The following is a 26,166-nucleotide window of genomic DNA, read 5'->3' as shown; positions in this document are numbered from 1 at the left end:
CGATTGGTATGCCACTAAATTTTTTTCTGAGGTTGTTCAGGCGTGAAAATTAACGATGAGACCATTAATGTTGTGAGACTCTCCTTGTTGCGTAGATTAATGCGAGACGAAAAGTCAACAACCATGAAGTAAGCCTAAAATACGGTAGCACTCTCCGTTTTCTGTGGACTGTAGCCACTGCGTGTTATCTGTGTACCTTCTATAATACTGCCGAGGAGCATAACTGGGCCGTGCAGTCGAAATCATTTCAAGGCTCACGTTGTCACTAACGCCGTTCTGAAATGAAAGTTTCAGTGTAGCCTTGTTCCTCCTAACTAAAAGTATGAGCAAAAAGGCAGAGTTACCCGAAGTGCTTCATTGGGGCGCTGATGCATCGTCAAGCGCAATTTGTATCTGCTTCCCAATTGGGGTGGAATGACAGCAGAGTGGGCTTTCCTGACACACGCTTGTCTCCGGCGCGCAGCATGTCTTCGCAGTTGCGGCTGGCGGCCGTGGCCCTGACCGTGCTCCTCGTGGCCTACCTGGTGCCGCCCACGGAACAGAGCAAGAAGCTCAAGGCTCTCAAGTTGGGTGCCGCCGCGGCCGCTGCGGCCGTGGGCAAGATCACGCCGTTTGCCATCGCTGGCGGAGCCGCGGGCGCCTCGCTCGTGGGCAGCGCGGCCGTGTCGCACCTTATCAACTCGCACCACCACCACCACGGCGGCTACCACCACCACCATCACTTCATCCCAGTACATCACTCGCACCACGTGCCCATCCCCCTCCCGTGAGTGGCGTGGTACGGTGGCCTCCCCTTTCATGCTCTCTCAGCTCATAGCCGAGTCAGAAAATGAGACATGATCGTAATATGCTTGACCTTAGCCTGACCATGGGCTCTTTAGCGAGCGCGCTTCCAGACCTGGTACGACCGCGATCGGCTTTTCGCATCGTCTTTATTTGTCTAAGCCAGGCATTGACAAAAGGCCGAGTCAACCATTATTAGCGTCTGCAGTGTGGCAGCACTGGTTCTCCTTTGGGAGGGCCTAGGAAACATAGTGACTCGTTGCGAGCTACTTCTGATACGGGGCCAGAGCTGAGCAAAACAGAAGACAGATATCTACAGGGATTCATTTGATATATGGCTTACGGAAATGTAATGGTGGACGTATTGCATGAAATTCTTGGAAAATGTCTGCCCACGCTCCGCAACAGCCAGCAACAGAACGACCCCATAGCAAAGCTTGAAATCTGTTTCAGGAACACCCGTAAAAAAGCTGAGAGCAGAATGCGTTGCCGTGTGCAGTTTGTAGCAGTCGAGGTCCTTTCGATCAGAACTTTTTCCAGGCTGACCATCCGGTGGGTATCTCATGTCAGCAACGCATAAACGCAGAATGCTGCTCCCGATACGGCACTAAGGTGGAGCTTTGAGAGTCATCTTGTTCTTCCATTCTGACACTGTGAAGAGTGTTCAAAGAAAAGAAAAATGCATATGGCTTTTGGGAAAGCGATGCATACAACAGCTAGATATGTGTTTAATATTAAGTGTGCATGGCAATGAAGGAGAATAAAAAGCCGTTCGAAATATGAATCCCTCTCTATTGAGCAAGCACAGACTGCGCAGTAGCGACAGAATATTCTGAGGAGTGCTTTAAAACGCGCACACATAATAAAAAACGTTAAAGGATCACCCCCCTTTAAGTACGCTATCGCACACTTCCCAAATGGCGAAAAATGGTAAATTGGTGCAATACTCACCCTCTTTCAAATCAATTGGAACTTTCCAAGGGTTGCTTGCACCTAACATGCTAACAAATGACTACGTTTCCCTGAACGGACTTTCCACGAACTGTTATCGGCACGTAGCTTTCGCATACTCTGTGCTCGGTACTCTTTAATTCCTGCAGAACCAAACAAAACAACTGATATAAATTTCTATATAACACTCCGCACACGCGCCTACTAATGTGCTGCATGCCACCTGGATTCTAAAACGCGCTATTTTATCATTTGTAAAGGGGCACGTAAGCACAATATCGACCGCGAGGAGTGTATACAATGTAATGCTCGAGACCTTCGGTATTTTATTTTCGTCCTTGTTTCGTAAAATGTATTTTTACATCTGTCACTGCATTACCAACTAGCCCAAATCATAACTAGCTCAAGATTCTGTGTGAGGCAGCCAAAACAAGCTAGTCACACTAAACAGTTCATAAGATTATAAAAAGTATATGTACGACTTTTTGCTGGTATAAGAGTATATCTTTGAATAAAAATTGTTTTGCTAAAAGGCCGATAAAAATTCAGCTTCTGTCGCTGCAGAGCAATTTTAACGGTTGCTTTAGAATAGTGACCCTTCGCGCTCCTTTTAGGAGTTGAAATGGCGATAATCTACGCAACGTTGTTTGCTAAAGTCGAGCATTTTCGCAATTGCTGTTGCGGCTTTGCTCCACATTATTTCTTCTCTCATTTGCAATAACTTTGGTACGGGAGAACTGACAAAGGCCCGACAAACATTGTAGTAAATTCTCGAGTACGCCGCGTAACGCCGTGATAGGATATTAGCAGGGTGGTAATTTTTACTATTTTTATTTCCGTGCCTCTTTAAGACAAAAAAAAATGTAAAACCAGCTTTAGTAACAAGTTAGCTGAGAAATAGGGTTGGGAAGGGAAGAGGGGCAGCGGACGGAGGGGATGGGAGTAGGAATACAGTAAATACAGTGTCAAAAAAAAAAAAAAAAAAAAAAACGCGGTGTGCGAAATCATTCGCCGTTGGCCGACGAACCGCATCAAGGTCCCTTTCCCTGCGGGGACATCGCTTGCAAGCATGTCACTAGCTTCCTAGGCGAGAAAGGAATGGCAGTGGAATCGGGCGGGCGCGGCCTTCCCACGATGCCTTTCCGGTAAGCTCTCTTCGCCACCGGCAGCGCGTACCACTGGGGAAGCCAGCTTTCCGCGTTCGGAAGTGAGCGTGAGAAGCGGCCCGTCGTGGCCCCGGGCGAAAGCGTTGCTGTCGCGGCTTTCCCCTTGCGTTCAGCTGCAAGCTGCGTGTTCTATGGCGTGTTTTTTTTTTTTTTATTTCCTCGCGTTAAATGCTCTGCGTTTTCATTTACATTCTCGGATAAGGAAGAGAACATCGGAGCGAGCCACTGAAAATAGTAACATCGTGTTTGCAGCTATTTCGGGAAACGGTACCTGTAACATGCGGCCGGCGCGAACGATAAATGTATTGAGGCAAATATAGCACCACTGCTCATTATATTTGATGAGTTTTCGGCGTTTTCAAATTGATTAAGTCATGGAGCTATCGCTGGACAAAGATAAGGCAGCCACGTTTGGTTTCTCCTCTTTATTTTTATGTCCGTTGGGTTTCCTTCAAATTGGGTTTCCTTCCTATCTCAGGTAAATTTTCAGGCGACCGGCAACAGGAAAAGCGTTTATTATTCATTTTTCAGAGGAAAATTTTTGTCGCTGTTTTTAATTTCGTATAGTCTACGACAGAAAAAAAGCTCGGCAATCAAACTGCTCCGATTGCAGGCGAAGTTTCCTGCACAGAATAAAGGAACATGTGCTGAGAATCATTTGTCTCGTATGCAGCTAGAAAATTATTGACATTGGATATGATTTGTGGGGTTTAACTCTCCGAAACTGTACGCGGGCTATGTGAACTCCAGCTTCCTGGACACCATGTAATTGTGAGGCAAGTGTGGGATATTGTAAGATATACTGTTGTGCATATGTTGATGGGAATTGTCTAAGATTTCGGTGAGTAGCAAAACCTTGCTCTTAAAGGCTATCCTGTGCTTATGTACTGTGATTAGAACCGCAACAGAAAGCCAAGGGGCAGCGGTTTTCAAAATAATTATCAAGTAGCTGTGGAATATTGCAAGGTATTGTTATAAACATACTCATATAGATATGGTCTAAATTACGATACGGTATGCTTATGTAGTTTTTGTTGCGAAAGCATTCATACGCTCCCCACCACAGACCAAGAATCTTGTCCAATTTTTGTGCCGTCACTCTGATTGGCTGATATGTTTCGGGAGGTTACAACTACGTGGCCTCGCGCGGACAAATCAAAGTCAGTCTTGTATAGCGGCTCAAACCTGCGAGTCTCCCTAACCAGTCTTTGAGTTCGTCAGCCAACGGAGAGAGTGACGGAGGCCATTAGTGAACATTGACTAACCATGACCTCTTGTGGTACTTTCACAGTAAGACAAAAAAAAAAAAAAGCATCGAAGCGGATTAGAAACAGTAGTGTCCAAAACCCAGGTACTCGGATTCAGTAGTCGGGCGTCATAACCACTGAGTCACCGCAGCAGGTGCTGTCGCTCGTTAAAATCAGGTTTAATATCCTCTATGTGAGAGGGCGGAATCCAGACGGCGCCACAAGTAAGGTTAAACTCGTGGCCTCCGAGATCAAGCGCACCGCTGAGCTGCAGCGGATAACAAAGCACAGGGTTACAACTCCGCCGGCGGCTCTCAGATGACATTACGTGTACAACTTAAACTGCAGCTTCTTCCCGCGCTCTTGCACTAAAATCTCTAACAAAGATAACACCTGCCAATCTTTCTTTTCCTGTGCAGGCACCGAGTACTTAAAACGGCTATAGAAAACTAATGAGCTGCGCATCATTATGAGGCCACTGTAGAATATTGTGAGTTACTTTTGCGAACATCGTGATAGGAAGGGTTGAAGCTTCCAACGTGTAGTAAAATTATGCTTCGCGAGCTTGTATCGTACTCTCAAAGAGCAGTTAGTACTTTCATACAAAATCAATGGGGTGTGTTTGCGAAAATAAATCGCAAACAACTGCGAGCCAATCGAGAAAGGACTCGCGTATGTACAGGCTGTTATTGTGAAGTTGTAAAATATATGTGAGAAAATTACGTTTAGGGACACTTTCCCCTAATTTGTACAAAATTTTTGTATATGGAGAAATGCCTTTGGTGGAAGGTTCCAGGGTAATCTCGGGCATCTGCGTTCCTTTCCACCAGCAGACAGGCGTATTTCCCTTACACCGTTATTAAAAGCTGCCGCCGTTCGACCCCGTGGGTTCGACCCCGCGACCTTGGACTCAGTAGACGAAGCCCCAGCCACTAAGTCACGGCAAGGGATCAAATTCGTGGTATTTCCACCAGCTCGTTCCAAAAAAGTGAGTTTCTGAAATCATAACGTATGACACGCAGGCTAAACGGTGGTCCTTGCTTACCCCTCCGTACTTCACCTGCTTCCGCGGAGCGTTAAAATAGAACCCGCTCTGTAATCGTAAGCGCGAAGTGCACCTTATCGCCGGTTCCGAAAAGTGCCGCATCAAGAGCGGGAAACCGGCCTGCATAGCCCAACTATTTTTGACGCACTCCTTGCGGGCTGTAGGCTTTCGTGAATGGCTTAACGAGTACCGGAAAGTTATACATAGAAGCTCTTCTCTCCACACGTCGTCCCTAACCCATTTTCCTATTCTTGTATGCACCGATCTCAAAGATTAACTTCCTTAAAGAGCTTCCGCTGCCACCATCTCAAAGGAACTATGTGAACAAGCGGGGAAGTGGTGGTCTAGCGACAATTAAAGAGTAGTTGCATTCGTACGGCACTTTATTGTACAAGACTAGCTAATTAACATTTGCAAATGTAGTCTCTGTAGCGCGCTCTATAATGCACGCAGAAGCACTGGCAAATAATTCCAGATGGCATTCTACTCCTGCCGGCGGCTTAATGTGTTTGGCGATCGGATGCTGGCGGTTGAAAGGTCGCGGGATCAAACCCACGCTGCAGTGGCCATAACTGAGGGAGGCGCAATTAAAAAAGATCGTTCGCGCATTGCGCGATGAGAAGGAAAACCTAATGGTCGAAATTAGTCCAGAGCGCACCCTTAGGTGCGTTGCTCTACTTGTGCGCTGTATTGAAAATGATCCGATTAGTTTGGTTAATGAAGTTTAATATGCCAAAGCAACTGAGGTGGTGAGGTACGCCGTAGTTGAAGGCTCCGGATAACTGCGACCACCTCAGGCTCTCTAATGCGTCCTGACATCGAACTGCGCACGGGCGCCTTGCAAATGAATGCTGTGTTGGAGATCAATGAAGTTGTCGATTCTCAGTCGTGTATAAGTGTGGTGCATTTGGCTGGTGCAGTAGGATGAGTTTAATGGCATGCGGGGGGAGCTGTGCTAAGCGTTGGTGTTATTTCTGGCCGTAATGTTCTGAAGCTTCAACGCATTCTGCAGCTTGGCCCACTAGGCGAAAGTATTTGTAACAAATCGGAGACGGAGAGAGGAGAAAGAGAGAAAAATCAAAGATCACTAAAGTCCTGAACTTTGTGACTCTGGCCCCTCAGCTGTTTCGAAGCCAGTGAGGCCCTGCACGCTAGGTAAGAGGGGGACGGATAATGGGAGGATTGGATAGCAACGGGATTGGAGAAGGAAGATTGTTCCAGATTAGCATAGCATTCGAGTCAATTTGGTGCATGGCGGGAAGATATCAAAGTAGAGGAAAGAAAAAGCAGTGGTTTCAAATGAGTCGCGAAGCGCACAGCTTGCACCTTGAAGGTCTATTATACGATTTTTCTATTCATGCGCTCAAACCATAATCCGACCACCACCGTTCTAAGAGTGCCATCAAAATGTGTCAAGCGTAGACTTGGAGAAACACCGAAAACGCGCGCCAGACCATGAACAGGGCTATTACTCACGTGGCCCACACTAATGTATTCTAAGCACGCAGGCGTTTCAGTGGCGCATTCACTCCGAGACGCTAGCGACCTCTGGCGGCTAACGGTGTCCCCACTTTCGCGACTCGCAGATACCCCGTGCACACGCACCACGAGCACCACCACCAGCACGGCCTGGTTGACTTCGGTTACGCCGATCACGGATTTGGTCATGGCCACGGACACGGACACGGACACGGCTTCTTCGCTGAATATGGCCACGGCTTGGGCGGATTCGGCTACGGTGGACACGGTGACTACGATGGCTGGTGGTGACCTCCCGGACGCTCCTAAGGCCTCGATGCTCGGCCGGCGGCTCGCCTAGGGTCCGCCCCATACAGTCACTGGGAAAATTTTCCAGGGCGCCGCCGATAATGGCGCGGAAACGCTGCGGTATATTTAGGTGGCCTGATACGGGGATCGGGGTGGGGGAAGGACTGTCACTAATCCGCCACAGCTCGCTCGTTGTAGCTTCAAGTAATATGAGCCAAGGCAAACTGGTCTGTTGAATGACGTGCGATAGTGAAATGTAAAAGAGTGCGAAAGGCGAGAGTCAAGAGAGGGAGATGACAGGCGCTGGAGTTTCTCCACACAGGCGCTTCTTAGCCGCCAACACGAGCTGCTGATGGTTTCTCTGGTTACAACGTCGCAGCTTAAATGATCGTGCTTTCTGACAGGGATCGAGGTGGTGCCTGTGTCGAACAAGCGCTGCCCGCCCGGCACTCGGCTGTCGAATAACACCTTAACGTTAGCCGACGTGGATACACCGTGAGCGGCATTTGCAGCTCCCTGCAAATATTTCCGCGCCGACTTTAGGCTGCTCCGCGCCTTGAGCAGCCTAGAAGGTTAGGGCAAAGGCGGAGGGACACGTTACATCCTCAGCGCACGTTTCACACCACCGATCTGACCCTGTGAGTGTCTGGCGGCACCTCGGCGCTGTTCGAATGCGAGGAACCTGCATTGTTCTGTACCTCATTGCCGAGTGCGCCTGCAATTTGTTTCTCTATGGAGTGGCGCCTTTCAACACGCGCACGTGTGTCGTCGTCACATTGTCACTCAGGTGAATTTTTCGCGAATTACTAGGCTGTAAATACTTGTACATAACCCATATGGCTGGTTTCAGTATAAATACAGTTCATGCGCGTATCTTCGCGGCTTTGTGTATGCCTGTTTTTGTTTTTTTTTTCGACTTAACCAAATAATGAAAGGAAAGGTTGTTACTTTCTTGCAGCATTTCTTTACCGTTGGGCATGTTTTATTCTTGATTATTTAATATATTTTAAGCAGTTTTTTTTTGTCCTACAACAAGACTGTCTCGGAGTGAATGCGCACCCTTCCAACTTTGTAGAGTTTGTCCTCGTGCGACATGCACAAACGTCTTCAGCAGTAATCTTTTTCACATTCCCCATTGTCACCGATAGTCTTTGCGAATCGTAGTTAGAGCGGCTACGAGATTCAATACAAAATAAAATGTTTTATTCCGTCTCACACCATTTCTGCTCCACCTTATATCTATATTTTAAAACGGGCGTTACAGATTGTAAATGATTAGCATTCATCTCAAGGAAAAAAAAAAAGAAAACTGTGCTGCTAATATTCCTGATTTGTTTCAAGATGAAGTAGAAGTTGCGCTCTCTCGCCCTTGTATTTTTGTGTCTGTGCGAATGAGTGTTTTTACGTGCGTTATTGAGTTTGCAACCACATCTTTCGTGATCACGTTTGATAGTGACATTTCTTAGTCAATAAAATAACTCTTTACTGCTATCGTTCCGGTGTTGCAGTTTTTTTTTCTTCCATGTGAATCCTCCCTTCTACACCAATGTCTCCAACAGTCTGTAAGACCTTGCATCTGGAATTGACAAAAAGGTATGATAAGCTGTGCTAAGCTACTGAAGCCTTGCACACATTTCATTTATCAGTTGCGAAAAACAGCGTTTCTCTTTTTTCAACCTCAGAACAAGAGCTTGACCGAGGGGGGAGGGGGATAAATTTTCTAGATGACGCTGTAATACAAACGTATACGCCGAAATGGTTGATTGTGCTGCGATAAAATGAACGGGCAAATATTATACGTTGGTCTAAACTACGTGCCCTTGGAGCCGCGAGCAGGACACTACGCGAGGCGCACGTGGCGATAATGTAAGTATAAAATAAAACTATAGTTAAGACAAACCGGCTGTTTTAAGCCGATTTTGGACCATATATTTGTGATCCTGAAACAGCGCTTCTTTTTTCTTCTCTCTTATTGTTCTCGTTTAGGCCTCAAAACTGGCGCCGTGTAAATTACGGAGGAAGCTGCACAATCATTTCGCGGCACTTCAAATCGCACGCGCAAATACATTTATCATTTTTGCTGCCGTTTATAGATTTCAAAGCGCCAACAACAAACGTGGAAGTACATCTTTCAAGGGAATTCATCACAGCGAAACGTATATTTCTGTGATCGGAGTAACCACCACTTTGACGTCCATCTACACGAATCTATACGTTCTAGCTAAACGAACGTAAACGAAATTCACAGCTCAGGAAAAATTCATTGTAGTTTCAGGCTTCAACCAGGGAGGATCGACTGTCCGAGGTAGCCGCACTACCAAATAATCAAACAAGAACAGCTCGCACTTGGAATGGCTAGTTGACATTAATCATATACTGGAAATGTAGAGAAGGTTTTGAAGTGACGATTTATTTAAAAATGATCAAAGTGAAGTCCATCGTGGTCAATAAATTAATAAGTATACAAAAACGCGGCAGTACCAACTGACATCAGCAAAAATATTTTCATCTTTTTATGCCTGTACATTGGTATTAGTGTCAATATTTTTCATAGACCTTAAAGTAGATGTTAAGAACGCGTAGTCGCAAATTTGTAGCAATCGCTTTGATCACTATTCCAGCAGAAATACTTTTGGTGCTTCACTTGTACAGTGAAATCTCATAGCAAAAACTGTGCAGGCAGCAAACCTCATTTTGTAGAAAATTTTACTTTAGGTTTCAGTTAAATGCTTATTGTTATGCCAAAAGTAAAATAAAATTCGCATCGACGCTTGAAAATGGCCAGGATATATTGCACGTAAGCTAAGCCGACAAAAAAAGAAATTTCTGGAGTATAGGTTCTCAGCAAATGCCAGCAAAGTGTTAAGACGTTCGGCTACTGAACCGCAGTACCTGGGTTCGAACCCGACCGCGACGACCGAGTTTTGATGGAGGCGAAACGAAGAGGCGTCCGTGTGTTGTGCGATGTCGGTGCACGTTAAAGAATCCCAGGTGGTCGAAATTACTCCGGAGCCCTCCACAACGGCACCTCTTCTCTGTTTCATCTTTAAATTCCGCCTTTTTCCTTTCCTTGTGGCGCGGTTCAGGTGCCAGTGAAGAAGTATGGCAGATACTGAGCCTTTCCTTTCCTATAAACTGATTTACACTTTTACATGTCAATGTCGGGCATGCATCATAGCAAAAATATGTGACTAGCTCCTGCGCGCGGGCGCGACGAATTCCAAGACTTTGCCTTGGTTTGCTGACGGGAAAATGAACTTTTCACTAAGCAATGAAACTATCTTTCTGGTTGATTTTTGGTTTCGGAGTGAACCCCTAGATTGTAAATCTCCCTAACAAAATAAACTCTCAGGATGGTTCCAACGAGTTTATTGGAGCTCATTTTTAAACCGCCTATTTTATTTTCTTTCCCGGACAGCAGGAATAAAGATTAATTTAGCCGCGTTGTCTTACTTCTGCGCTTCTGTTTTGGCGAATGACGTGACTGAGAATGGGCCTGTCACACTAGCACGACACGACGCCGACGGTCGGCCAACTGGTCGGCAGACTATGTCTGCTGCAAGCTAAGCTGTCACACGAGACCGATCCAACGACACCAACACGACAGAAAACCAGACGTCTTAGCAGTGTGACAGGTTTCGAGTCCGGGGACACCGACAAAACCAGCCTGTCGACTGTCGGTGACCTAGTCTTCGTGAGGTCGGCCGCCGAGCAAAAACATTCTCGAAACGCGAAGCCAACACCACGTCGACAGCGAATACCTTTCAGCCCTAATATGCATAAAAAATATAATTGACGCATAATTCCTCACCTACACGTGAGCGCGAATCGCCAAAATACGTAGGACCGCCGAATACGTGAGGGATGTTAACGGCAGCATTTTCCAGTCGGGGCGAGTAAACTGTAGATTTGCATTGCGCGTCGGAGCCGCCGACCAATGCGAGCTACCTTTCCGCATTTCCGAAATGCACAGAACAGTGATGATGATGACGAAAACGCTTATTGAAAGCCACATTGGCTTAGATTAAGGGAACGCTGATCGGGCCCCTAGTCCGGGACGCGTATTGACAAACGATATCCCGTAGGAGCACTCGAGCAGACGACGCTCTGACGCGCAAGCACGTGACACGACGTCACTTCCTTTAAGTTTTTTTTTGCTTGTTTCTATTTTTTTTTTACGCCAAAGAAAGATGGCGTAAAAAAAATACGGAAATGTTTCTATATGGCAGCATGCTGGGACAGCGGAGCCAGTTTTCTGAAATAAGCGGTAATAATCCTTGAAATGAAAACATGTTCTCGTTTTGTGAACGCACGCATGATTACGGCGTCTTGTTCATAGCGGCAACCGCCCTTTTCTGAAGCCCATAATCTGGCGACGTCAAACTATTGATTCTGAAAGTAGTGGGATATTAGGTGAATTCGATAACCAAGTACTCACGCTTCTGTGGCTAAAAACAGCGCTGACAAGAGACGAAGCAGAGGGGACACGATGCTGTTTCGTCTGCTTCGTCTCGTGTTAGCGCTGTTTTTAGCCACAGATCATGCACCAACCAGCCAGAATTTCCACCCTCTTAAAGTACTCACGCTTGTTTGAGAGCACTGCGTTGAATAGGCATTTGTTGAGCGCAGTAGCTAACTTAACTGCACCTGTTAAGCAGAGGCAGTGGCATAGCATGCTGTGTAATTTGTTTTTTGTAACTCTTTATGTATGTGATCGGTATTCTGCTCAATTGTCATGGCAAAAAACAAGAGTGTTTATTTTTGCAGTCGTGGGCACCTCATAACATGCTTACGCAGGATGGTGCAGCTCAATATTGAGTCAAATAAATAAGTGCTGGCTTTCACGACAACTGTTTATTCCTTGTATACATCTCAAAGTGACCTTGGCTAACTTGAATTCCAAACTATCTTACAGCCGCTTCAAAAGCTTCTGAATTAGGTGACATATTGTACTTGCACCATTATGCCTACCAATTTTTTTGAAGAAGGAAGCATTGCTACAAAATTAAAGCATTAAGCTCACAAATTATATCAACACGTGAAGAGGGGAGAACCAGAGTATTTTGACATCACTCCCTTATGGTTTGCACACTGGTCAGCTAGCAATCCAACTTTTCAAGAAATGCTGGTTAATGTCATCATCATGTGTCACAAGTGTGTTTATAGAAAATTAGGTACTACAAGGACTTGTGGCTATAGTAAATTAGGTACTACAAGGCTACCCCGATGAAAGTCGTCTAGGGAATAGTATGAAACAACTAGATTTAGGCATTTAAATTTGAGGAACCCGAGTTCGATCCCAGCCATAGCGACCATGTTTTGATAGAGGAAAATGTAAGGCACCCATTTACTGTGTGATGTCAGTGCATGTTAAAAAAAAAAAATATTGGTCAGAAATGAGCTGGAGACCTACACTACAGAATCCTGCAGAGCCTAAGTCAAATTAGGACACTATACTAAACAAAACTGAAATGCACTGCTTCTAAATTGAGGTGAAACAATGCCTTTGCTGTTTAGTAAATGCACGGCAAGCAATACATTGTAAACCATTTATGCAGAAGCAGTTTGTTTTACTGGCAAATGCCTTCAACATTTGGCAGGAAAAAGTGGCAGATGTGACTTCAGTTCTACAAATGACACTGGGCAGCCATGAAGCCATCAAAGAAACTACTTTGAATTGCAAATAGCCACATTTGTGTTTGTAAGGAGGCCCAAAGCACAGTGAATAAGCAAGATAGCGATGAAAATAATTCAGTGAAAAGAAAGGTGGAGAGTTCGGCCAGCAGCAATATGACCCTAGCGTGCTGCTCAACACTAGATAAGGGAGAAAAGGGAAATAAAAGGAGAATGATGATACAAATGGTTGATGACAATGTTGTAGTGCAGTGAATTGGTTCGAGTTACAGAGGAGACCACGCACACAGTGGATTGCACTCGTCTCGCATCATGAAGTGCATGTTCTCCACATGGACCAGTTGTCATTGCACACATACCCCGCGCAGCTACACACTTTCACTCTCATATTCTGGTCCAAATGCATACACAGGCTCGCCACGCACTGATTCTGAAAAAGCTCAAACTAGACAGAAACATGATGGATTGCACTGTAAGCAGCTGTATAGACATGCGAAGCACAGCACTAACAATTTGTGGTGTGTCACATATGGAATGGTTTGACTGTTAAAGTAGTGTGGTGTTGCTAGCATGGTTTTCTGAAAAAATCTTTCTGTGCAGCTAACTTCATTGCAACATCTGATCGAAGCTGGAACACCTGCAGCAGTACCAGACAGCAAGACAAAAGTGTCCATGCAGATTGCAGAACTTTTGTAGACATGGAAAATAATAAAGTATGATTCATACTTATGAAACCTTTGCCCTTGTCTTCTTTTTGATAGTGCGGCCCTAGGCAGCTGCTGCACCAAGATTTTCATAGGTCAACAGGCCCACCAGAACCAATGCACCCAACCGACCTTCTGCAGGGAGACCCAGCCACTACAGATTCCAGTGGCTATGAGGAATGTGTTAATAAACCAGTACTACTGGAACTAGTAGGATCCTAGCAAGAAACCAGTAGGAAATTTTTACCTTGGATAAACAATTATGTTCTTTGGCATTTTTCAGCAATTGCTCTGATTGCTCTTATAAAGTGCTGTACTCTTACTACACAGCTCACAACCCCTAAAAAGATGTTGGCTACATATCTACAGAATATCATTTAATATCTCATCAAGAGATGTGTGGGCATATGTGGGTATTCGGTACATGTCCACTTTCTACTCTCTTCAACGTGGACATTATAATGTATACTATAATGATGTATTATTAACATTTGCGGCAGATATTCACTGGATGTTCACTGAGTATAAGTTCTTTGGCTAAGATTTTTTTTTTTGTAAACTGATTTTACGAACGTTTACAAGGGAAAGTTTTCAGATTGATGGCATGTGACTAGCACTTTGTGTCATCATTTCTACAATTAGTCATTAAGCTTCGAGGTGATGACTTCCTTCAAAAGTCTCTTCTCTTGAGCTTGCCAGCTAACTGCATAGGTCTACATGGAAACTATCGCCTAATATATTGCGTTCGTGTACTTTCGACTCCAGTATAAGCGAGAAGCGTAGCTCCGCTTTTTATTAAACTGACTAAAATCCAGCCCACATATAGCGCTAGCCGAGTATAAATTATTTGACAATGATTGAAATATACTGCTAAGAGCAATACGGGCTGATCGGCAATGTACGTACCTTTCTCCATCCTTTTGAACCTTTTCCACGCTCCAAGACTTGTTGGTTTCAACGCTGTAGGCTTCCAGCCATTCGTTGACGGCTGCCTCGTTTGCCAGGTTCGCGCGATACACCGATTCGTGCCCTTTTGACGCGAGCTCATCTTTTGCGAGCTCAAGCGGCTCTGGGAGCTTTTCCATCATCTCTAGTTATCCGCAATTGACGCACAAGGTCGCCAAGCACAAAATCACCCCGGCTAGCGCAGCGCGCAACGGATGAACCATGTGCACGGGCGTACAACCCAGAAGCACCGGACGAACTGCGCAGAGCTATGCGGATGGGGAGAAGTGCGAACTTCGGGGTGTAGCCGAGCCGAGCGACGATTCCAGAACATACCAGAACAAGAACAGCCTCGCAAGTGACCACTGGACTGAAATTTACGTGACACGTAACCGGTAACCGACCGACGTTTACAGAACACCAGAGGAAAATGCCCGCACAGTGGTCACTGGACCGAAATTAACGTGATCGCGTGACCGAACTTTTAGCCGACGGCAATTTGCGTGACTTTTACGTGAACTTCAGCTGACAGCCGCGCGGAAATACGAGCCCTGCTCGAAAACGAGACCGAAACATGCGTACCTTTGACAAACACCAGTGGGGAAAAAACGTAAATGCGAGCCCTGCGCGAAACGAAACTGAAACCATGAGGAGTCTCATCACAAGGCGCTAGGGGGAAACAACGTCGCTGCTACTCACGGAAGTGACGTTGTGTCACGTGCTTGCGCGTCAGAGCGTCGTCTGCTCGAGTGCTCCTACGGGATATGGTTTGTCAATACGCGTCCGGGACACCGTTGGTAAAAGCCGCTGCCCGTGCTCTTTCGACGAGGGCTCGTTGTTCCTCGAGGTCCAATCACAGAACAGTGCAAAATGAACAAAGCAGGTGACAAAGAAATGACGAAGAAGCGATTATTTTCCTGGAACCAATCTAGAGCCGCCTGTGAATACTACAAACTAAACAGAAAAACATTCTCCACTCCACATAAAGAGCTAAACAACGTCTTCGCAGACTACAGGCCGGAAATTACCCCAACCAGGTATGGCTGCACCATTTAAAAGTAGATTACATACAACACGAAAACTGTAAACACTGCGGAAGATCACATAATCTGGCAATGCCCCTTTTTTCCTGGGCCAGTGGCCAACATTCATGACACGGAAGCTTGGGAATCCCTTCTCCAAAGCGAAACCCTTGATACCCAAAAAGAAGTCGTCCGCCTGGCGGCTGAGTACGCGAAGAATCAATGTATCCTTGCGCGCTTCTAGTCGCGGAATCCCAGCCCCTATTCGTGTCTGCGTAGCTGGGTGGGGGAGTAGGAGAGCCTCCTGTATCGGCGGCAATAAAGTTTCAAATAATAATAGTAGAGCCGCTCATCCTCCTGCACTTCGATCGGAGTATGTTTAAATTCATAACATCTAGTCGTTTTGGAATTATATGCGTCGCTGCTTCGAAAGCCAACCTCAACGCTACGTTACGCATCACGTAAGAAATTTTTGCGCCAGAATTTCATGCGTTTCAAGAATTATGTGCGCGAAGAGAGCAGAACTCACAGAACGAACAGCAGCCGTTTGGTCCCGCGGACGGCCCTGTGCAATCTGATGAAGGTTTTCTGCTACTGCCCTGCATGGCTTGATTCAAAATATCAGCAATTTACTCTCACCAAGTTTGACAGTCTGGAGTTAAGCAGTAAACTCCTACCGCCCCTATTTTCTTCGGAATTTTCACAGAGACAGCTTATCAGATAAAACCATATCTCGACGTCTCAAAAATTCGAGAGAGAGAGTAATTTAAGGAGAAGAAAGGTGAAGAGGTCGGCCGGTGGTAAAGAGACCCTGGCCTGCTACTACACACTGGGGAAGGAGGGAGGAGGAAGTTAAAGGAAAGTTAGGGTGTGAATGAAGGGTGATGATGTCATATTAAAGTGAGGTTTAACTTGTGGTTACGCTTATAGCTTCCGTGGTGCACTGGTTATCGCAGTTGGCTATAAAACAGGAGGGCAGGTGCGATTCCCCATACAAAGTAATATTTTTTTTTATTTTTCTGTTTTTTTTTTTGTTTTTTTTTAATAGCTACTGGCAATATTTGCACGAACTGCTTTTATTTTTCGAACACAGCTTTTCTGACCCAGCAACCACTGCTTTGAAATACTGAGCAGCATTCAATATCGGCTCATACGTGTGGTGAAGCGCTTGTTTTGGTATAGTCGAATTTATGCAACAGAATTAAGAAATAAAGCATCCCTAACTATGATACTTAACAATAATGGGATTAAGCCAAGTAAAAAAAAAAAGAATAACTCTAACAACGAGAATTTCGCCCGACAGAAAAAAAAATATTAAGAAGAACAGTATAATACCAAAGAACGAGAGGGCTGAGTCGGAAGCAGGTTTGTCACGTTGTGTGGCTAGTGTGACATAGGAGCTGGGCGACCGTCGGCCGAGAGCCGTCTTGCAAGCGAAACGGCGCCGACGCCGACTGTCGGCTGACTGTTTCCGTCGGCGCAGTGAGACATAGACACACACATCACGAATACATGATGTTGGCCGACCGAATCGGCGTCGTGTCGTGCTAGTGTGACGGACCATTAAATGAGCTGATTAAACACACTAAGCATTTTTTTTATTGTTTTCATTGTTTATGAGTATCCATTCTGATATTTTTGAGCATATGACAAACCTGAGCGAACCTGTCATTCCAGTTAGAATGTGATAAGGCAAAGATTCATGCAGTAACTTTGTGAACACTTTTGAGGTTGTGTTAAAATTTCGCAAGCCAATTTTATTTTTCTACGTTTCAGCACAACTCCGACTAGACTGCCGATGTACATTTCTGTTACATAATTTGGGAGCTTATATTTGTGCCACGTTGGTAGCTTTCAAGCGATGGTCATAGGTCCATGCTTCGCATAATGGTCGCCTGCCGGTATCAGCTTTAAAGGTGATCCACTAAAATTGCATTTCATACAGTTCCACTTTTGGTCCCCATAGGACGTTAGCTCAATGAGGACGCCACGCATGGTTGGCACTGATAATGATCTCATCCATCATTGTCACTGAACTACCACAAAACAAACAGACCTAGCATAGTGAAGTGAGGTCCGGGCTGGTTGGTAGTACATAGCGAACGCAAAGCGCGGAAGACCGGGACAAGAGAGGACACGGGCAAGCGCTAACTTCTAACTAAATTTGATATAAAATAACAAAGCCCTATAGCAGCTTGTGAACAGTTGGGCACGAATATGGCTGACCAAAAGTGTACTCTTCATCGAAGTGTGCGATGCGGCCTCCGGTTCCATTTCAGTTGCCCAGGTTGGCCTTCGTCGGAGGACCAAAACTAAGGGCTTTGTTCCCGTGTCATCTGCTTTCCACATACATATATAGTTGCCTATATTTATCCTGTGCAATGGGGCTCAGCGACGATAATACCAAAGCTAGCGAAATGGGCTAATACAACTGATATAGTAAAAGCGCATCGCCCTTCCGAGATGAGGGCAAAATCGAAGCGAATATAACTTTAAAAGCGCTACTTAGAACTGCGTGGTTGATTTTCGCTTTTGTGTCAAACGTAACGGCCACAAATGTTAGGCAGAGAGCGGCAAGCATGGCGGCTATAGGTACACGACGACGACGGGAAATCATAGTTCAGACGCCCCAAAAAACGGGAATGTGTGGAGTTGGGCTGTAAAACGTTTCTACGACTTTGACCAGAGGGTTGAGAATTATTCGCCTTCCTTTCCTTGTTTCATATTTCAGTCGGCGATGCGGAGCTAATATTGTTGCCTCGGAAAACTGAGGAGCGAAGGGGGGTTCGAATTGAGGTCTTCAGTTCAGATATCGTGCTTCGGATATCCCGGGAGAGCTGCTCAATATCGCAGGTTGGATTACGCCATTAGATTATTTTCAAGAACCAATGTGATTAGGTCATTAATGTCCTGACTAAAAATCGTTAGCGATTAAAAATCGTTAGCCTCTTCATCGTTTCAACTGGAAGCGAGTGGTAGTTTTCGCTCCCTTATTAGTGTGCTGGCCGCACACTTTTGGACCTTCAGTCGTGTGCCGTGTGGCACGCGCCACAAATCAGTCGGCAAAGAGGAGAAAGAGGCGCCAGGCTGAAGGAGCGGCCGCCGTGATGTCGTCGTCGAAGCCCCTATTAACACCGACGCCTCCCTTGACGCCGAGCCCCCCGTCGCCAGAAGAGCAGACTGGTGGAGTCGGCGAAGGCGCGACAGACGGCGATGCGGCTGCGGCGGCGATCAGGGAGACACCCTGCCGCCACTGGCCCTTGGCCACGGTGATGATGGCTGCCTTGCAGCTGCACCTGCACTGGCAGGCTGCGTACCGGCATGACCAAAGCCGCTGTGCGAGCCTCGCCACTATTCTGGAGGACGGCCACTGGAGCCGCGTCGTGTCGGCTGCGTTCCACCACGAGGACCGTTGGCAGCTAGTCGTGAACTTGGGGTCTTTGCTATGGAAGGGATCTCGGCTCGAGATGTCCATCGGCACGCCGATCTTTGCCGTAGCAATGGCCAAGCTGGTTTTGCTGGTAGGCGTGACCAACACCCTGCTCAACCTTGCGGCCAGTCTGGTGCTGAACAGTGACGAGTACGACACCGCGTGCATGTACACCTTCTCGGGCGTGCTGGTCGCCCTCAAGGTCATCAACGAGCAGCGCCATGACTTCACCACGTTCCGCTGGGGCGCGGTCGAGGTGGAGCTGCCACCGCCCAAAATCGCTTGGCTGGAGCTGATCGCCCTCCATCTGGCCGCGGCACGGAGCCTGACTACTATGCTCAGCGGCCTCCTGGTCGGGCTCTTCTTGGCAGAAGGGATTGCCAGGTACTGGTAGCTTAAACATTTACGCTATTCACGAGGTCTTCCCGGAACGGCTCATAGCTAGTACAGTATCAGTCTTGTGCACGTCACAGAAAAAAAAAATAACTGATTGCAGCTGCAGTTACTTCATCTGAAATGTAAAACAGGAAAGTGATAAATTACAGAGAAGTGATCGATTTATATTAAGTTATTTTTCGCCCATCATTTTTTTAGAGTAAGCACAGATATAAAAGGACGAGAAGGCTATCTATAGTTTGTTACAGAACAATGCTGGTACTTTATTCACGTTTCCTTGTGAACACACCATTAGCAACACTGAATAGTATATTCATGTACGCGAAAGGAATGTGCCCTGCTTTAAGATAAGAAGACATTGCACGCTCCTTCGAAGCTACGCAAAGCTCCGCGCTTCGCTTTTTAGCTTGGACGAAGTCCATGCTCACTAAACGTGACATTCCATTGTGCGGTCGTGGGGAAATACGAAATACGAAGCGCGGAATACGGGGTTTGACAACTGCAAGGCCGTTCGGGCTTGCATATGCGGACGCCCTCGCGTGCCAGGCTTCTCTGCAACTCGAACCTTGCCTCTATGAGACGAGGGAATTCAGTGATGAACAAGTATTTCCTACCGAGTTCAGTTCCCAACGTTGTACCGCTTGTTGCTGCTTGTTTTTTAACAGATTATTAGTAAGCGATTACTGACAACACTTCACAAAATGTAATCACGTATTTTAATAAATTATAAAAATCTACAAGACTGATACAATTAAGGCCGACGAACTTGGCTGCCTTGCTTACTCAGTGTCCAAAATTCAGATAATTAATTACAACTTTAGGCTTCACGTGACAAAGTCATGGAACTGTGGCCTTGTCATTCACTTTTTCTCAGCCACAGGTTTCAAGATTTTAAAGATTTAAATTTCTTGCCTTACGTCAAGTATAATGCAGTCATGCTCCCGCACAAGAAGCGACTTGAACGTGCAATGAGCCACGAGTCCAAATTAGAATTAAAAATAAGTGCGAGTTATATAGTCAATAAAATTATAGTTTCACTGAAAGGTATGAGCTTTAGAGCTACTTAGAGCTTATTAATGGCCACAATAAATGGCACATAGCGACCCTGGGTGCCTTCACTGGCAGCCTACAAGGCCTAAATGGCACTGCAATTTTTCGGTTTCTATACTTTTAACTGCCAGAATCATAGCTTGTGTAGCACAGAAACCGAGGCAACATTCCATCTCAGCATGATTACAACTAATTCACAGTCACAGTTTTGATCTTGGAAGCGCAGCAGCACAAAACATTGAAGAAAAAAAAAAACAGAAAGCATTCCGTAGTACGCAGTAATTTTTACTGACTCATGCCGTGTCATCTGTGTCTAAAACAGACGCTTGGGAAAGTTGTTAATCCATTGAGGGTAGACAGAGCTCGTTTGTGTACCTCTTGTGTCCTCGTCTTTTTTGTGCTGTCTACCCTCAATGCATTTGTGTCGTTGCCGGAAAAGTTAAATATGAGCCAAGTGAGAAGAGAATTGTTTACACTGATTCTCGTGCTCCCAGCATTTAACTGTGTAAATGCAACCGTTACTTGAACATATCATTAATGATATAAATAGAGCCACACCCGGTGCTTAAAGTATGGCTCCACGGGAGGGGGGTCTCTATAGTGATTCGAACACAGGTGTAAATAAAAATAGACATAGAGATAGAAAGCGACTGGTGGCCTGCTTTGCACATCATTTTACAAAGCTGGTGGGGGGGGGGGGAGGGGGGATTTGTTCTCTGTCGGTATTTAGAAAATATCTTAGTGGTTCTTATTGAACCTCATAGAAACTGCGGAAACAATTTAGAAGAAATGGTTTAAAAAACAAAAATTAAAAAATGACAGCCTGCTTCGTACTCGTGCAGTCCTTATACGTTGAAGTTCAGGGGATCTCAGACCCCCTTAAATACTGGTGGGGGGATCTCAGACCCCCGAGACCCCTCTGACTTTAAGCGCTGTCAAAATCATAAGTACTAACGTAAAACTTTGCTGGGTCCCGATCCACGTCAGATTGGCAGTGAGAGATAGTATGTGCGCTACACAAGCTCACAACAAGGAAATTGAGAAAGTGGATATGCCCTATAGAGGTTACATGAAGTTAGCACATAACAAATTAAGAGATAAACGGCAGACTGCATGGTATAAAGAAGTAAATAACAAGGTACTCCTGGTAAAGTTTATCTTAGGAGAACGGAGGAAAACATTTCATAGAAGTGGTTTTATGTTGTCTTCGCATTGGGAACGCACCTTATACGCCATCTTATTCTCGCAAAACAAAGCCAACTAACATGTTAACCACCAGTCAAACAGTTATATTATTTAAAAAGTTTGTTTTCTTTCTTACGCAAAACAAGTACACTTAACCTACGTTTCGGCCCTTCCGCGGTGACTCAATGGTTAGGACGCTCTACTAGTGAGTCGAGGAACCCAGGTGCGATCCTGGTTTCTGCGGCTGCCTTTTGAATGAGGCGAAATGCAAGGCGTCCGCGTACTTCGCAATGTCAGTGCGCCTTAAGGAACCCGACGTGGTGGATATTATCTGGAGCCCTCCACTACGCCGCTCCTCATAGCCCGAGCTGCTATGGAAAGGGAAACCTCCCCAAACAAAACCAAACCTACACTTGGCCCATGACAGCGTTATTCGCAAGTGGGCCATTAAGCACACTCATTTTCTTCAGTCAGTCGTCGTTTTAGTTGCTGTCTGGTATGTTAAACGTAAAAAGCAGAATGATTCACAAATAGAACTTCATTTTCTTGGTTAATGCGTTCCGCGTGCTGAATAAAAGCTGCCGAAAAAACTTTGTTGTTTGTGCTCAAACCATGCGCGGTACTTTTGCGCAGTGCCAGGCAGGCCATCGGAGCTCGGTCGTTCTTCAAGGCGCCCTTCCTGCCAGCCACATACAGCCTTATGGGCATGCTTCTCGCAACCCACTTCTTCTGGCCCGGCATGGACCCTTGCGTCAGCTTCCGGGCGGTATTCGAGCAGAGACGCTGGCTGCAGCTGCTTTTGCCGTCACTGTACACCTTCAGCTCCTACCACCTCGTCTACGTGGTGCTCTCGCTGCTCAGCCTTGGCCGCCAGTTGGAGCCCCGGTACGGCCACGACAACTTCCTGCTGCTCGTTCTGTTTGTGACCCTCAGCGTGAACTCGGCACACTGCCTGATTACTTGGATCCTTTCACGCCACTCGCTCAAGCTGCTCGAGCCTCTGCTGCCTCCGTCGCTACGTGACAGCTGCTTCAGCGGCTTCACGGGTGCACTGCTCACGCTCAAGATGCTGCTGTACAAGGAGCGACCGGAGGCCGACTACGACTTCGCCTCGTTCCAGATGGCCGTGCCGCATTGGTTTGGCCTCATCACCGAGGTAGCCCACCTGTACATGTACACAGCCCGCTCCTGGCTCCTGGGCCACGCCGCCGGCATCGCGGTCGGACTCACGCTCATCCACGTGCCAGGGCTCAGGCCTGCAGACCATGGGCAGCGACGCCTGAACTGATTCTGGAGCTACGAAATCCTTTCTGCTTCGAGGGTGGCTTCAATCAAGCTCGACCTTTACCCCTCAGCTTGTGATCAAATACATTAAAATTATCTCTATCCGCTCTTACCATATGGTGCGAATTCCCACGTCGCGGCACTTCACTAGAATACCGGGTAAAATAAAGTGTGTTGCGAACGGAGTTATAAGCAGAGTTATTCATCCCGCGCATCTATAGAAAGTATAGAGAGTGCGGGTGCTGTAGCAGGCTAGATATGTGTTCAGCAGCACGCTACAAATGTACCCTTAGTAACACACTCAAAAGGAATCACCCGAAGAGAGAGTGTAGAGGATGCAGAGGTACACCTCGGGACAATGGCACTCATATGTAGCAACCGAAATTTTGTTACTGACAGATCGATGAACTGTGCTACACTTATTCGCTGGCTTCTGCCGTTGGTTCCAGACAGGAGTTCAGTAAGAATTGTTTATTCCATATGAGTATTGCCCTCGACGCTTACTACTCAAACACTCGAAAGAAAATATAAATTTAGAGTGGTGCCTTAACTTAGAGTCTAGGTGGGACAGGGATAAGAATAGGCGCTTTTGTGCTGAGTGCATGGCAGCTGTTCCTCAGCGCAAACGGAGTAAAACAAGCAGTGCTTCCATGGAGAGTTACGTTCGAGGAAGAGAAAGGGGTGAAATGAAGAGCGGAGTTACTTTCTACATTTTAATTTTTTAATTGAAATCCTATATTTAGTAAACTTATTTTAAAATAATATTCTAATATTTGGTCTTAATTCGTCTCATTTATATAGGTCGCTACATTTATTCACACGTTGGCAATTTCAGATGGCATATTGCAAACAGGAGCCTCCCACCAACCACAGAAATGACTATCTCAGGAAAGGAGGGAAAGGAAGTTGTTAACTAAGGAAACCAGTCGTTTATTTCCGTTTTCTTTGCTGGGGCTAGCACAATACGGTACCCATACTGCCTTGCGCTAGACCAAATATTCTTTCTGGTAAAGCTTGCATATCAACTCACTTATTGGCTATTTCCAAGACACAAAGAAAGCGCTTCAGTTTATTAAAAATGGCGGCACTAGGAAGGGTTGATTCTGGGTTGCGCTCCTAGAAGGAGTTGCGTTTTTTCTTTAATTTTAGCAAGAGAGATAGAGAAAACTTTTAATGAGCATAATAATCAGTAAGAATTCGCAGGAGCTGGGTGGTCGGTGCCCCTAGTCCAGGGCTCCGCTGGCAGCAGCTGACTTGCGGTCTAGCTGGATAATCCAGGCTTGCTGGTCCAGGTTGTCGCTGGTCAGGGCCGCCTCCCACTGCTCGTGTGTCGGGCATGGCACTAGTAACGTTGGGTCAGGTTTCTCCTGGCATTCCCAAGAGATGTGATAGAGTGTGGGGCTTGAAACCGCACCAAGGACAGTAATTCTTGTATTTTGTTGGGCTTATCTTATTTAAAATGTGAAGATTAGGGAATGTGTTTGTTTGTATTTTTCTCCAGTCTATAGCGTCCGAGGGAGGAAGTTGTTTGTGTGGTGGTGAGAAAATTCTTCTTTCTAACCGTAGGTGTTCCAGCCTGTCGCTGTAGGGTCCTAGGAGAGGGGTGGGGTAGGGATGGGGATCCGCCCGGTTTGTGAGAGCTCGGGATAGATCATTCGCTACCTCATTTCCTTCTAGGCCTTCGTGTCCAGGTGTCCATGTAATTGTGTGCGTCTGGGAGATGGAACGTAATATTGCACACGCTCTTCTGTGAGGTTTTCCGGCCAGGTAGTCCCTGCAGGCTGGTTGGGAGTCCGTCACTACGTGTGATGACTTCTTTTGGTGGTCTTGTGTTTTTATGGTTACGGCTATTGCCAGTGATTCCGCTTCCGCAGGATCCTTGGCATAGATGGAAGCCTGAATAATTGGCCTCTTCTGGTGGTCAACTGCAGCTATTGTGAACTTGCCAGGCTCGCCGTAAGCCCCTATGTCCACGTAGACAACTTCCGCGTCTTTAGACAATTGTTTTTCCAATGATTTGACTCTGGCTTTCCTTCGACCCTTCTGTAACTCATGGTGCATGTGCTTGGGTATCGGGTTCACATAGATGTTGTTTCTTGTGGATGTCGGAATTTGTGATTTGATCTCAGAAGTTCTTAGTGCCTGCCATAGCCCTAGTTTTGACAGGATTTCCCTACCCGCCTGCGTTGTTGTTAGGCGTTGTTTCTGACTCTCTAGAACCGCCTCCTTGAGCTCCTCGAAGTTGTTGTGCCCTCCGAGTGCCCAAAGACGTTCCGTTGATGTTGTTGGCGGGACGTTTAGGGCCGTTTTATAGGCTCCTCTTATGATAGTGTCAATGGCCCTTTTATCAGTGATTCTATTTCGTGATATTGGAGCCCGTAGGTAATCCTGCTAACGACTAGGGCTTGTACAAGGCGGAGGGTGTCCTCCTCCCTCATCCCTTTCCGGTGCCAGGTCACCCTTCTAATCATTCTGGAAATTTGGTTGACTGTGGTTTTGAGTGTTTTGATTGTATAATCCACTCTCAAATTGCTTTGCAACCACAGCCCCAAAACTCTGATCTCGTCCTTCTCTTGAATTGTCTGGTCTCCTAGAGAGAGCTGAATTTCTCCTGGGGACTTGTAATTTCTTCTGTGTAGCCTGATAAGTTCGGATTTTTCTGGGGAGCATTGAAGACCGCTCTCCCCGGCAAATTCCTCGACTAGGTCTATAGCGGCTTGCAGAGCTTCTTCTTTTTGCGCCAAGGATCCCTGAGTAGCCCAGATGGTGATGTCGTCCGCGTATAAAGTGAAGCCAATATCAGTGCGGGTCAACAGTTTTTTTGCTAAATTTATCATTGCTGTGTTAAATAGCATTGGAGAGATTATAGAACCCTGCGGTGTACCTTTGTTCGGCATGGGTACTTTTGATGATCGGATCTCTCCAATTCCTATGGTGGCTGTGCGATCTGAGAGGAAAGCCTTCACGTATTTGAAGATTTTTCTCCCCGCAGTTGATATTGTTTAATTCATGCAATATGGTTTGGTGGCCAATGTTGTCGAATGCTCCTTTGAGATCTAGTGCCAGAATGAAATTTTCGCCTTTTCGGGGTATGGTGTTGATGACTTCTTCCCTAATCCGGAGGAAAGCATCTTGCGTGCAGAGTCCCTTGCGGAAGCCCAGCATGTAGGAAGGAAAGATGCTGTTTTCGTCGATGTAATTTTGGAGCCTGAGGTGGACTACTTTTTCATAGAGTTTTCCCAGGCAAGAAGTGAGGGAGATAGGACGGAGACTCTCCACAGCCGGTGGCTTTCCAGCGCCCTGTTTTTGGGCGCAATAAAAGAGTTCACCACCACCACCGCGTGTCTCCAAGCTGATGGGACCTGTCCCTTCTCCCGCAGTTCTTCGTTGATGTACTTCGTTAGGTCTTGCAGATGTTCGGTGCTTAAGTTCCTAATCATGGCGTAGGTGACTTTGTCTCCTCCAGGGGCAGTGTTTCTTGTAAATGTACGGGCTAGAGGGGGGAGGGATAAAGTTTAATTTAGAGTGAAATATTTGCCCTACATGGAAAGTCTCCT

At 46.3% G+C, this 26,166-nt stretch overlaps 2 protein-coding genes across 2 annotated transcripts; both read left to right on the top strand.

Annotated features, from left to right (window-relative positions):
* The first annotated feature begins 463 nt into the window (after window positions 1-463).
* On the top strand, window positions 464-7,015 carry LOC146205300 (uncharacterized). Its single transcript, XM_084586902.1, has 2 exons — window positions 464-766; window positions 6,779-7,015. The coding sequence occupies exons 1-2, from the start codon at window positions 465-467 to the stop codon at window positions 6,960-6,962; spliced, it is 486 nt and encodes a 161-aa protein (XP_084443028.1). The 5' UTR covers window position 464; the 3' UTR covers window positions 6,963-7,015.
* Window positions 7,016-18,371: 11,356 nt separating this feature from the next.
* On the top strand, window positions 18,372-22,613 carry LOC146205299 (uncharacterized). The gene is made up of 2 exons (XM_084606661.1): window positions 18,372-19,078; window positions 21,959-22,613. Exons 1-2 carry the CDS (start codon window positions 18,372-18,374, stop codon window positions 22,611-22,613), a joined length of 1,362 nt encoding a protein of 453 aa, XP_084462787.1.
* The last annotated feature ends 3,553 nt before the right edge of the window (window positions 22,614-26,166 follow it).

Source organism: Amblyomma maculatum, chromosome 1 (assembly GCF_055883805.1).
Source record: "Amblyomma maculatum isolate TAMU_Amacu chromosome 1, ASM5588380v1, whole genome shotgun sequence".
NCBI classification, from domain to species: Eukaryota; Metazoa; Arthropoda; class Arachnida; order Ixodida; family Ixodidae; genus Amblyomma; species Amblyomma maculatum.
This window is presented reverse-complemented; position numbering and strand designations above follow the sequence as displayed.

What these genes read in the sequence shown, in the direction of transcription:
- LOC146205300 (XM_084586902.1), top strand. Translation starts at nt 465, where the DNA reads ATGTCTTCGCAGTTGCGGCTGGCGGCCGTGGCCCTGACCGTGCTCCTC. An exon ending in CACGTGCCCATCCCCCTCCC is followed by an intron (nt 767 to 6,778) that starts GTGAGTGGCGTG and finishes CGCGACTCGCAG; the next exon opens with ATACCCCGTGCACACGCACC.
- LOC146205299 (XM_084606661.1), top strand. Translation starts at nt 18,372, where the DNA reads ATGTCGTCGTCGAAGCCCCTATTAACACCGACGCCTCCCTTGACGCCG. An exon ending in TTGGCAGAAGGGATTGCCAG is followed by an intron (nt 19,079 to 21,958) that starts GTACTGGTAGCT and finishes ACTTTTGCGCAG; the next exon opens with TGCCAGGCAGGCCATCGGAG.